This window comes from Pelodiscus sinensis, chromosome 2 (assembly GCF_049634645.1).
Source record: "Pelodiscus sinensis isolate JC-2024 chromosome 2, ASM4963464v1, whole genome shotgun sequence".
NCBI classification, from domain to species: domain Eukaryota; kingdom Metazoa; phylum Chordata; order Testudines; family Trionychidae; genus Pelodiscus; species Pelodiscus sinensis.
In genome coordinates, this window is record NC_134712.1 from 167,654,980 (window position 1) to 167,668,278 (window position 13,299).

The following is a 13,299-nucleotide window of genomic DNA, read 5'->3' on the forward strand; positions in this document are numbered from 1 at the left end:
TGTAAGCTAGCAGTTGAGTAGTCTAGGCTTATTGGGTAGTCGAGTGGTACTTTTAAGTTGGCACCCCCCCCAACTTATTGGGTAGTCGAGTGGTACTTTTAAGTTGGCACCCCCCCAGCACACACTCCCTCCCTTGCTGCCTCTGATATGGAGGCAGCAACAAGGGGAAGGACCCCTTGTTGCTGCCTCCATATCAGAGGCAGCAAGGGAGGGAGTGTGTGCTGGGGGGGTGCCAACTTAAAAGCCAGTTCCCCTCAGCACCGTCTCCAGATACCTCCTGCCCACTCTCCCCACCCGTTATCAGAGGCGGAGGGGGGGAGTGGCCAGGTGGTACCTGGAGGTTTCTGTGAAGTAGCCCCTGCCTACCATAGGTCCAGGCTTACCATGGGCAGAGCCTGTTCCACATCCTCATGGGAAGTGTGTGCATCAAGAGGAGAATCCATGTGAACAAACATGCTGAAGAAATGTTTCCTTAATGATGAGTTGTCCTCTTACTGTACTTTTAGTACTTTAACTTGTGTGGCTCGCTTTGCCTGTCTTGCATGCTCGAAGAGCTGAATTACTAGATGATGAGGGCCAGAAGGAACCAATGTGATTCTAGAATCAGAGAAAAGTAGTATTGGAAAGAACCATGACAAGTCATATAGTCCACCCCACCTCTCACCTTGCTCCCACTGAGCTGAGGCAGAACCAAGTATATCTAGACCATTTCTGACTTGTTCTTTAAAACCTCCAACTTCCCTCTGAAGCCTATCCTAGTACGTAACTGCTTATGGGGAACAAGTTTTTTCCTAATATCTAATCCAAATCTCCCTTGCTGCAGATTAAGCCCTTTATTTTTGTTCTACCTTTTGTCAAACAATTGATCACCATCCTCTTTAGCACAACCTGATACAACCTTATTTGAAAACTGTTAGCAAGTCCCTCCTCAGTTTTCTTTTTTAAAGATTAAACAGTTTTTAAAATCATAGGTTTAGAAAACCTGATCTATCTTTTTGTAGCTCTCTTCTGGACTCTCTCCATTTTGTCTATATCTTTCCAAAAGTACCCCAAATTATCCATAGGTCTCCAGCTGAGATCTTACAATGTAGATTAGCATTTTTTTTATTTTTTCCTTTCTGGCTGTAGTACATTACATGTATCTGTCTTGACTTTGGTTTCAGACACATTCTCAAATTTATCAAGATGGTTTTGAGTTTTGATCCTGTCTTACAAAATGCTACAACCCCTCCCAACTTGGAGTCAATAACAGATTTTGTAAATGTCCTCCACTCCATAATCCAAATAATTAATGTAAATATTGAATAGTCCTGGTCCCAGGACACCCCCTGCAGGATCCCACTAATTCATTACTCCATATAGTGAATCATTAATAAACTACTCTCGGTACACTCATTCAGGGATTTTGCACTTCATAGTAATCTAATCTTGAGCACATTTTTGTAGTTTGCTTGTGAGAATGTCCTAAGGGACTGTCAGGTGTCTTACTAAAGCCAAGATAATATCACCAATACTGCTTCTATCCATTAGGCCAGTAGCTGTATCCAGAGATGAAAATTAGGTTGATTTGACATGATTTGTTATTAACAAATCTATATTCCTTATTACTTATAACCCTCTTATCCTTTAGGTACTTATAAATTGTTTAATAATTTGTTCCGATATCTTTCCAACTACTGAACTTAGACTGACTGATCCAATTTAATGATAAATTCTATGTTTGCTCTTCTTCAGTCCTCTGGCACCTTCCTACTCCTTCATTAGGTCTCAAGGATAATTGTTAATGGTTCCAACCAAAATTGTTTCAGCTAGTTCCTGAAGTACTTTAGGGTGAATTTCATCAGTTTTGCTAACTTGAATACATCTAACTTATATAATGAGTTGTGTTCTTGCATTCTTTCTCTCGTTTGCCTTTATTCCTTTTCACTTGCTTTTAATATTAATTGTGTTAAGTATCTGGTCACAATTTACATTTTTAAAGAAGGCTAAAGAAAAGTAAGCATTGAACTCCTCAACCTTCATGATATCCTCTATTAATAATTCTTCATCCATACTAAGTGAATGAATTATATTTTATTGGTCTTTCTCTTGCTTTTAATGTTTATGCAACCTTTTAATACATATCTAATACATTTTATGTTTCAGCCTTAATGATTTGATTCCTACATGTTGGCATGCTACTCTTTTATGCTCATCCTTAGAAATGTGTTCATATTTCTACTTTTTGTTGTTCAGGTCGTTAAAGAGTTCCTCATGCAGCCATAGTGGCTTCTTAGTAGTCTACCTATCTTTCCTTATGTTGGGATAGTTTGCTGTTGCATCTCTGAGAAATTACAAGCTCTCTTGAATTCTGATTTCCCTTAGATTTTTCTTCCATTGGAACCTTACCATAAGCAATTTCATCCATTGTATTAAATTGAACAGGTATCTAAAGTTTTTGACCCCTCCCTACTATCAGCTTAAGTTTGCCTTTGAAAGTTAATAACATTGCTAGTGGTTTGGTTAGGATGTTTTTCAAGAGAAGATAATGGAACATTTCTTAATTTTGCAGGGAATTCCCAGGTTCAGAATTTGCAAAGCAGTGATATAGGGAATGCTTCAAGTACTGAGTTGACATTTCTTATTAGTCAAATGAAAAAATGTTAAGGTTGGACATATCATAGATGGGAGGATTTGAGTGAATGTATTATCTTATCTGATTGTGTTCTTTCTTTGTGATAGATTTTGCTGCGTGAGGGATGCAAGAAGATACTTGTTGCAGACTCACTGTCCCTGTTGAAGAAAATGCACCGGACTCAAATGAAAGGCGTCCGTGTGGATGGTGGGTACAAACAAAATGCAATAGTCTTCGAAACTATTGAGCAGTATTCTTTGCTTTTAGACTACACTGTAAGCTTGCCGAGGGCTTAGGCCTCATACCTAATTTAGATAAATTGGAAGGGAATGCTGCAAGCCCTCATCTTTAATGAGGAATTGTTGCCTCCTGCAAACTACAGGTCTCCAGTGTCAATACTTAACTTAATTATAACACCAGAAATTGTGTAACTCCAAGGAAATGCAGTGATAATTCCAGCAGGAAAGAACCTGACCTTTGTGAGGGTAGAGGGTCAGAGCTTCTGAAACAGCATAGTGGACATAGAAAAAACAGACATCTTTCAAAGCTCTTTCTGAGGGTTTATAGCTCTGATCTGACTGTCAATCAAGGTACTTAAATGGTCCATTCGTCACAGAATTTGAGCACCTTGCTACATATTTTCAAACAGAAATAATGCCGGTTCTGTTTCATTCTTAAATTTTAATAGCCTGCATAGAGCATTATAAATAATTCCTCGCAATGAAGCATTGGATGCTGGACTTTCTATAGTAAAGACAGATCCCTACTCACTTGAGACACGATGATAACATAGTGTTCTTTGGAATTAATTTTTAAATGTGTTTTCTTTTTTTTTTTTTTTTTTTTTTTTTAAACAGAGGAGAATATCTGTGAATCATGTCTTTCCCCTATACTTCCTACAGGTAAGATGTTTGGTGGGAAAGAGACCTTATGAGAGAAAATCCTTTTATTGGGAAATATAAATATAAAATTATTGTTCGTGGAATAAACCTGTTACTAGTGAGCATTTGAAAACACATGGCTTCATTCAGTGCTAAGATATTTGCATTAATCATATAACAGATTGTAGTTTTACAACATTTTCTGAGGTTAGCCATGAAAATTAGAAATTCAGCAAAACATAGAGATACCTGTTTTGGAAAGGTGCTATATCACTAATATGTATGCTGGTGCTTGTTTTCTTCACTTGTTCCTTAGCATAAGAAAGTTACATCTTGATTCAATATAGTAAGCTGGCCTGAGCCCTCCAAATGAGAATGCTTATGATTAAGCATTTGAATAAGATTACTTTCTAATGTGAAAAAGCCAGATACTGAGCAATGGCATAGAGCATTAAAGGAAGCATTTTCATTTCAGTTTTGTTCCTCCACCCCATCTTTTGCAAAATTAATGTTGATGTGGCATAGAGGAGGAAAGTAGAACTGAAATAGGGTGTTTGGTCAAACCATCAGCTAGATTCACAAAGTGACACTACTATGTTCACCAACATCAAGCTTAGCACAAGCCTATGATGTTAGAAAATCTGGCAAAAGAGAATGTTCCATTGATAATTGGTTACCTGTTCTTAATGTATTATACTTCTGAGGTAGCTGCATATTAATGATAGTGAAATAATTTTTTTGTGAATTTATAGACACATTTATGTACCATAAGAGTTATTCGGATGCTTAACGGTTGCCCAAATTTTCATGTGGGCCTCAAAAAGCATATCCCCAACTTCAGAACAACCCTTTGACAAATTTAAAGTCTTTTCTTGAAACTATGGAGGTGCTTCTTAAATAACAGTTGTAGAAAAATATTTAACCTGGGCAAAACAATATATTTTCCTGAACCTTTTTCACAGAAATGATTTAAACTGTTTTAACTGACATTGCCATCAGCAGCAGTACCACCAAAAAATCATCAAATCTCAGACAGAAATGCAGTATAGAAATTTCATCCCATATGGATTGAGTTTATCAGTTAAAAGCATTAGAAAATTATTTTTAATGATGGAACATATTGGGCAGTATTAACTGTGGTGCTACTTGTGCTGAAGGGTGCTACTTAAATGTTACTAGTATTCTGCACAGATAATGGAATATGTTGATTTCTTTTGCATAGATAAGGTACATTTATTATAACCATCATCTCATTCTTTCACTATTTCATTGTAATATGTTTATTTTCCCTCCCCAGATGCATCCAAATCCTTCAGTGTGACAGTGTTCCATTGCAGACATATGTTTCACAAAGAGTGCCTCACCGTACCTAGCACAGTAAGCAACAAACTTAATTTCTGTGGATATGAGAGATCACCTTCCTCAAAGACAAAAGGACAAATGATTTGCTTTTGCCATCCACAGAGAAGGGCACATGTTTGTCAGGGATTATAAAATGATTATTGTAATTATTCCTGATTATATCTCAGTATGTGTCCAGAAGAAAGGTGGTTAACTCAACTGCAACCAAAATACATATAATTTAATTGAAAAATGCTGCTTTCAGATGAGACAAATATTTTGACTTTCTCCAATCTGAATATGTAATGCGTTTTAGAGATTTTATGAATGAGTCATTTTATTTTTTTAAACTTGTCCACGCACCTCTGTAAGATCTGTTTTAATTTAATTAAATTCCAGAATAAAATACTTTAAGGCACTTATATTCACTGATTTGTTCTGGAGAGGAAAGTGTCTTCATAGTTTAGTGAATTAAATTAAATAACTTTTGTTTATATTCACTTTTCTGCTGAGAATTTTTTCTTTTAAATTGAATTATTTGTCAGTAAAGTGAAAATATAATAACTATAACTATATATTATAAATTGGACAGTGATTTAGAAATAAGTGTCAAAGTTAATAAAAGGAAAATCAGTTGGTATTTATGATATTTTTTTACTTAAGTCTGTTTTGTGGTAAAGTCAAGTCATTGTCTAAAGAACTACTCCCTCTAGTAAATGTAGGCATCTCCATATTCGCACACCAAAAATTATATATTTAAATATTTATCACATACATCTTTATTTTATTAGCATGTTTCTATAATAATAATAATAAAGCCTCTTAAATATTTTACTTAAAAGCTGTTGTTTGTTAGAAATTTGTTTGACCAAACAATATTTACTAGCAATAATTACTATGAATAGGATTATCTGAATAGTCCAATTTTGTCTAAAAGACCACAATACCAAAAGCCAGACTGAAGTGGTGTTCCTAGATGGAAAGGACTAGATAATATTTACAAGGATTTGTTTTCAAAAGCTGACTTTTATTGTAATTGATACTATAGGAGTCTTAATATTCTTGCATTTAGTTGTTGGTCCTCAGAGTTTCTGCTGACCAGTTGCTGTTTGGTGCGGTACCAGTTACAGATATAGGAAACCTGTTTGATGCATATGGGCATAGTAGGGCATATTGGAGGTAGAAGAATGCAAAAGTAAAGAACATAGTTAAAAAATGTTTGATTTGAATAGCAAAACAGAGACGTTGGCCCAGATCCTGAGCTAGTGCAGATCAGCATAGCTCCCTTGAAATTCATGAAGCTGTGCCAATATATACCATCTGGGGATGTGGCTCAGAAATCCACCCACAGCCAGATCCACCAGCACAAAGCTTCCAAAGAGCCAGGACAGTCTGCCAAGAAATTTATGCTGCTTTTGTTCCACATAGGTATTTGTATAAGTATTTAATCCTCACAAGGGCAGAATTTGGCTTCATTATACATTTGTTGTATACATATACTTCCTTCTGAAGGGTGTCTGTTAAAGCACTTCCAAAGACAATGAGGAATATACTGCTTCTTGGCTCCATGCACAATATAGTCTGTTACACAGGTTGACCCTCTCTGATCTGGCAACCTAAGGACCTGACTGTTCCTGGCTGAGGGAGATTGATGCACCAGGGGAGGATGATTCCAGCCCCTCTGCTGCCAGCCTCTGGGCTCTCCTAGGGAGGCCGCCAGCCCCAGCTCTTAGTCTCTCCTCATGGCCAGAGGGCTCCACTCCCGGCCTTGACTACTGGGCTCCCCGCCCCTGCTCTGCCAGCTTGGCTCCACTGTTAGCCATGGCCAGGAACCTAGCCATTGACCCCTGGTCACCAGACAGGCTCCACCCTGGCTGTGGCCAGTCTCCCAGTCATCTCTCACCCCCAGCAGGACCCTGGATGTTGCTGGACCCAGAGTCCTAGTCAAGAGGTTTAACCTGTACTGCTTTCCTATGTGTATTTGTATGCGTGAACCTACACAGGAGATAGCTTTTTACTGACTGCATGTGGAATTCCTGAGGTGACTTACATTTGCCTTCCCAAATTCTTAGATACATTTTCATATGACCACTGTTTCGCTACAAAATAGAGTAGTATTCCACTAATGCGCACCTCTCTTTTACATTTTCAGATGTCCCCATTGCCCTTCTGCAACATCTGCAGTGCTAAGCACAGAGGACCAGGCAGTGCCATCTTGGAGATGAAAAAATAGCATTCTTCATATACTCTCATGCATGTCTGACACAACCATTCTGTGGCACTAAGCAGTGCCATTGCTGATGATGATGTTATAAAACTGTATGTAATTCTGAGTGTGGTTTAAAACGCATTTCTATAAATTATCCAATTTACTGAAATTTTCTTGTATATGCCCAGAAAGAAAAAGTGGCAAAAACAATATGTATTCACCTGGTACATCTTTGTTACGCAATACAGATTTTTACTAGTCATGTCCTTGTTGCCCAAATCTGAAACTACAGTTAGATATTTATATGCAATTTCAGCATGTATAGTTCTCATTGATTTCAGTGGAACTGTTCAAATATGTAGGAACAGTTAGGATGTTAATGCCTTTCTGAATTGATACTGAAATAAATGAGTTGTTAATGTCTAATTAGAAACTAGTTATTTTGTGTCATTTTCAGAAATGACCAATGCTGCTTTTGTTTGTATAGATGTTTACTGTTTTTGTTTTAGATCGTGTTTTTTGGTTTGTTTGGGTTTTTTTACTGGAAAGTTTTTAAATGTTACCAGTGAGCATCTTTAATCTGTTGCTTACCAACTATAATGACAGTATTTCTCTTGAGTTGCTGAAATATTAAAAAAAAAGTCTGGGCTTGACAAGAAAACATATCCAAGAGTTTCCTGTGAAACAATAAGTCAAAAGAAAAAAGATCAAATAATTGTAATTTATGATATCAACAAAAATGCAGGGAATTTTTTCCCCCAGCTGTTCTTTTATTATTATTATTGTTGACATATAAGTTAGAGATCTGGGGGGAGGAGGATCAGTCTTCAAAAGATTTAGTGGTGAAAACCTCTCTCATTTTCTTTGACAAAAAATTTAGATAGACACCACCACTTCAGAATTATTGCTGCTTTTCTAGTATATATACAATGTAAAATATGTGTGCAGTGTATATGAGCTCTTCAACTGATCTCTCTGGTCTACACTCCACCTTCATAAGCAACTGTCAGTCAGCTCCACAGCTGGTGCCAATTGGCATCACTCTGTTGAGATCAATGGAGCAATGCTAATTTACATAATCTGAGGCTATGGTGCAGAGTATTTAACAGATCAGTGTTTGATTCTTTTTTGTCCTGTTTATGCTCCACAAGTACATTATAAATGGGCTTTGTTATCTCTCACGACAGTAATACTGTACAGCAGTTAATGTTGGAAATACAACTCTGAGTGTTACATTAGAAAGAAACATCCTATTAAAGCTAATGTTTCAAATAAAATTCATGGTCCATAAGTTAAAGGAAGGTGCTGTACATCTGGGCTCAAGCTTCGGTTATGAGAAGTTCCAAGCATCTGTTTACAACTTTACCCCGTTAGCGAGATACATCATTGGCATTGTCCCAGATTGAGGTGTGTGAGGTTTTTAAAGCAGCAGAGAATAAATGGTCTCAGGAATACCACCCATAAAGGGTACAGTCTCTCTCTCTCTGGCAGTGAAGCACATAGGTGTACATCTTCAAAGAAGCCAAAGATGTAAGCAGTGGAAATGACCCTGTAAGTACATACTACGAGGAGGTGTCTCTCCAGGCAGAGCAAGCCTTGCAGCTGTATCTAGTTTGTGCTGGCCAAACCCAGAAGAGCTCATTATCTTCTTCCTTAAAGGTGAGAGGTGCCCTCTCACATACACCATGCTGGTTTGGAATCATTTTATTCTGAAAAACTTTTTAAATCTTACTAGGAGGCATCCCTGGTTAATGTCTGAAACAATAGTTTTCAGCCTGTAGTCTGCAGACTCCTAGGGGTCTACACACTCAGCCTAAAATTTCCAACAGGGTTTTCACATCCATTTGATGCTTTTGAGGAGTCTGCAAATGAGAGAGCCTTGAAAATCACTGGTCTAAAATATTCAGTTATCCAGGTGCTTTTCTTTTAAAGATCAGGTTTGGACTGGGAAGTAGCTGTAAAAAGTTATGTAACATTTCATCGGAGAATAGGATAATATTTATTGAAGATCCAGTGAAACTTGATGAACTGTCAATTAATTTATCAACCGGCCTGAGGTTGCCACTTCAACCCAAGCTAAGCTAACTTATCTTTATCTTTCAACAGTGGCCAATGCCAAGTGCTTCAGAGGAAGGTGTCTGACCTTGTAGTGCATCTTAATTTTTCAATAGTACAGCATTGGGAGATAGGGATGGCTGATCCTCTTTTAATCAAGTGGGTTGTTCAGGTAAAATTATTTCAAAACTGATCAGACTTCAGTTAATTGTCTCAGTCTTCCTGTTTTACTTTGGGAACCATGTGTTTGCTTTGGGATATCAGTGGCTTAAAAGCTTGCTCATCCTATCGGTTATGTGTAGACAGTTCCCATCGAAGTCAGTTATTGGACCTTGGGATGAAATCCTGGTCCCACCTGGGAGTACTATTGACCGCAAGATTTCACCCCAGACTTCAGTGTCACTAAAATGACATAGGAGGTTTCATATCTATTGTTATTTAAGTGTTTCCATATCAGACATGCTTTTACCATACAGAGATTTTGGTACTCACCATCCCTGGATTGTACAGCTGGTGTCTTTTCTTCCGTCATCACTAGAGGTAAAGGCTTGATGTTGTGCACTGCCTGATGCTTATTTTACTACACCATCAGTGATATCTGTTGAGTCCTGTTCTCAGTGTAGTATACAGGTGTAGTTATTTAGAACTTCACAGGCATTCTGTTCATACATGAAGAGCAGCAGAATTCAGCTCACTCTGCTGTTTTGGCTAAGAAGCAAAAGACATTTACTTGATGTGACTGAAGTCAGCAACTAGAACTCTAAGCACTAGGCAGTAAATAAATGTTCAACTTTTAGTCGATTTTCAGAGCAGACTCATACTTCAAAAGTACAAAAATGACAGTCCCTTCACAGCCATTTTGATGGCTATTCTGGTCATATTTGAAATAAATATCATGGATGCCCATTGCAAATTACTCTGGTTTACAAATTTATCAAGCAAATGAAGACACATAAGCAAGGTATGTTTTGTAATAAATATAAAATAATATGATACCTCTCTGCAACGTCTTCTGATGTCAATATTCAGTGCAGAGAAAATGGTGTGGGCCAGTGAGGTTCTCCACAAAGTTGATTATTCTCCAATAATCGTTTGTTCTCTGTGGGCATGTCTACGCTAGGAAATTATTTCAAAGTTACTAAAACTGAACTCCCAAAATAACAATCAAAATGGCATGTCCCATCTATGGGAGAGCATTGAAATTACTCAGAATTATTTCTACATAGCATTGTCCACACTGATTGGAGCCTGCCTCAAACTTAGAGCCCTCCGAAGCACTCTAGGTAGGGCACCAGGAGAGCTGTGGCTGCTTGGTCAGGCAAGCTGCAACACGTGTTTTCAGGGGCTCCTCTACTGCCTTCCCCTTGTGGACACCACAGCACTTACAACATTGAGCTTGCAGGCCTCGTGCTGTGCCTCATGGTGCAGTTTGTCCAGTCTGCCTACGTGCTGCTCTAGCAGGATGATAACCAGTCTGGACCAGAGGCCCTGATCACCCAGGTCCTGGCCTTCCTGCTGCTGCAAACGCCACTAAATCCTTTGGACACTGTGGAATGCAGCTTTTGGCAGAAAGAGATCAGTTCTGACTGGTGGGAACTCATCGTCCTGCAGCAATGGGATGACCAGCAGTGGCTACAGAACTTCCATATGCAGAAGGTCACTTTCCTCGAGCTCCGCGTGTGGCTCACCTATGGCCTCCAGCAACAGAGCACCTGACTAAAACCCGCCATCCATCCCTGTGCAGAAGTGTATCACCATTGCCCTGTGGAAGCTCGCCTTGCTGGACAGCTACTGTGTCATCAGTAACTAGTTCGGCATGGAGAAATCCACAGTCAGGGCCATGCTTCTGCAACTAGCCAAGGTCATCAACCAGGTGCTTCTACAGAGGATCATCACTCGGGTGAGCGTGGACAGCATCATTGATGGTTGTGCCAGCGTAGGCTTCCCCAAATGTGGGCGGGGCATAGACGGCACACACATCCCCAGCCTGTCCCCCAACCACTGTGCCTCAGACTACATCAACAAGAAGGGGTAGTTCTCCATGGTGCTACAAGCTCTCATGGATTACAGGGGACGCTTCACCAACATCAACGTCGGCTAGTCAGAGAAGGCACATGATGCCCACATCTTCTGGAACACATGCCAATTTTTTTCCCTGACCGTTTCATCAGAGTTGGGGATGGGGACAAGCCCATCCTGGGTGACATGGCCTATCCCTTGCTCCCCTGGCTCATGTGGGCTGCCTGGACCATACCAAGGAGCACTTAAACGCCAGGCTGAGCAGGTGCTGCATGGTGGAGGAGTGTGTATTCAGACACTTAAAGGGGAGATTCTGGAGTTTCCTCTGCCATCTGGATGCCAGCAAGTGCAACATCCCCTTTGTGGTGGAGGCCTGCTGTATGCTCTTCAACTTGTGTGAGAGCAAGCAGGAGACTTTCCTATCAGAATGAAGGGCAGAGGTTGAATGGCTGGCCAGGGCACACAAGCAGCTGGACACCAGTGCCGTCAGGAGAGCACATCAAGGGGCTGTGCTCATCTGGGAGGCCTTGAGGGAGAGTTTCAGCCAATGCCTCCTGTGAGACTCTTTCCCCGTGTCTTTCCATAAGGGACCCTTGAATTTCCTCTGTGTGCCTTTCCTCCCCCACCCCTCCCTTCTTCTGCCTTCCCTTTTTACCTTTTTTTCAGAGCAAATAAAAAAACTGCCTTTGTTGAAAAAAACAAGACTGTTTATTTGGGGGAATATACAACACAGGGGAGGGGCTAGGGAAAGAACATGGAATGCGGGAGGAGGTGGGGGGCTCAAGGATGGGGCTGGGAATGGCACCTGCCTTGGGTAGCTTGGGAGGCTTTGGCTGCTCAAGACGTCCTACTGTCACGTGTTCTGGGGCCCCGGTGACCCCGGGGGAGGAGGTTGGAGGGGAAGCCATGGAGTGGGTTGGTGGGGAGGTGTCTGTTGGAACGCTCTATGCACAAGGCCATACGCTCCATCACCAAGGCGAGGGAAGAGCACATAGCCTCGTGCTGGCACACCAGCTTGTCCCATATGGCCTTCCTCTGCTCCTGGTGCTCCTCCTTGGACCCCCAGATGACGGACTGGAGGCAGGTCATCTGGTCCTGCAACAGGTTTTCCTGGGTTCACTTCCAATGGTGGATCTCACAGAGTTGGGAAGATGGTGTGGGAGGTGGTGGACACAGCACAGTTGCAGCTGGCCCAGCTGTGAGGAAAAGTTACAAGGGAAGTTGTCCCAGGAGACACTGTGTATGAAGCCTAGCCTCAATCTCTGCACCGATACTGAAGGTATCAGTTTAGACAACGGTGATGTGCTTAGAGCAAGACCATATGTTGCCTAGATAGTGAGCACTTTCCTGCATGGACACATGTCCCAGGGGAGCATCACTATTTCCACAGCCTATGGATAAGCAGCATAGAAAGGTGCTGGTTCAGCTTTCTTCCGTGTCCTTCACATGCCAGTTCTGGCACTGATGGCGTCCCGTGGAGGGAGAATGTCTATCCCTGCCCGTTGAAGGGGGGAATGTTGGGCAATGTGTGTGTGAATGGCAGATGCTGCTTGCCAGAGAGAATGCTACTGGATCCCCCTCCTCTTCTCTCCCTGGCAGGTTCCCATGCATGAGATGAGTTTCCTTTGCATCACTGCACTTGATCAGAAGCTGTTGCTGCCCGATTCCAGGCATGAGCCTGTGCCATGGGTGGCACGATTCTCTGATTCCATGACCCAACCCTCCTTAACAGTGGCTTGTCATGGGAAGGTGTCCCACCACAGAGGCTGAAGTAAGGCAGGCCTCTCTAGGAAACTTGTGAAAAGGACTGAGAGGTTCTTATGTGAGAGCATCATGGGACTGAGTGCTCCAGACTGATGAACTACGTACTCCCACATGCACAGGCTGTTTTGCAACCGCAGGCTGAGTAGGCCGAGTGAGGAGTGCACAGCCCCTCGCAGCCCATCGCCTGCCCCCATGTGTAGATAGAGAAAGTTATAGAACTCACCTGCACGGTGCCTTCCCCAGGTTCGTTTGAAGCCTGGGTGACATCCTTGGAGGGAGGAGGTCTGGTTTCAGGTTAAGGAGCTGGTACTGGCTGGAAGGCATGGTCACCTGGCTGGCTGCCACCTCTTTCTCCTCTGCAACTCTGTCCTCATGGAGGCTAACCAGACTCGACAACAATGGAGGTGGAGAGAAAG

The 13,299-nt window shown here is 41.2% G+C and overlaps 1 protein-coding gene across 3 annotated transcripts in view; it reads left to right on the forward strand.

Moving 5' to 3' along the window:
* The window catches only part of VPS41 (VPS41 subunit of HOPS complex), a 151,899-nt gene extending 144,421 nt beyond the window's left edge, over nucleotides 1-7,478 (forward strand). For all 3 annotated transcript variants that reach the window (XM_006124074.4, XM_025185171.2, XM_075921736.1), the window contains 4 exons: nucleotides 2,722-2,821; nucleotides 3,472-3,516; nucleotides 4,793-4,872; nucleotides 6,989-7,478. In XM_006124074.4, the coding sequence (XP_006124136.1) occupies nucleotides 2,722-2,821; nucleotides 3,472-3,516; nucleotides 4,793-4,872; nucleotides 6,989-7,069 (306 nt within the window). In that variant the 3' untranslated portion in view covers nucleotides 7,070-7,478. The remainder of the gene's footprint in view (nucleotides 1-2,721; nucleotides 2,822-3,471; nucleotides 3,517-4,792; nucleotides 4,873-6,988) is intronic.
* The last annotated feature ends 5,821 nt before the right edge of the window (nucleotides 7,479-13,299 follow it).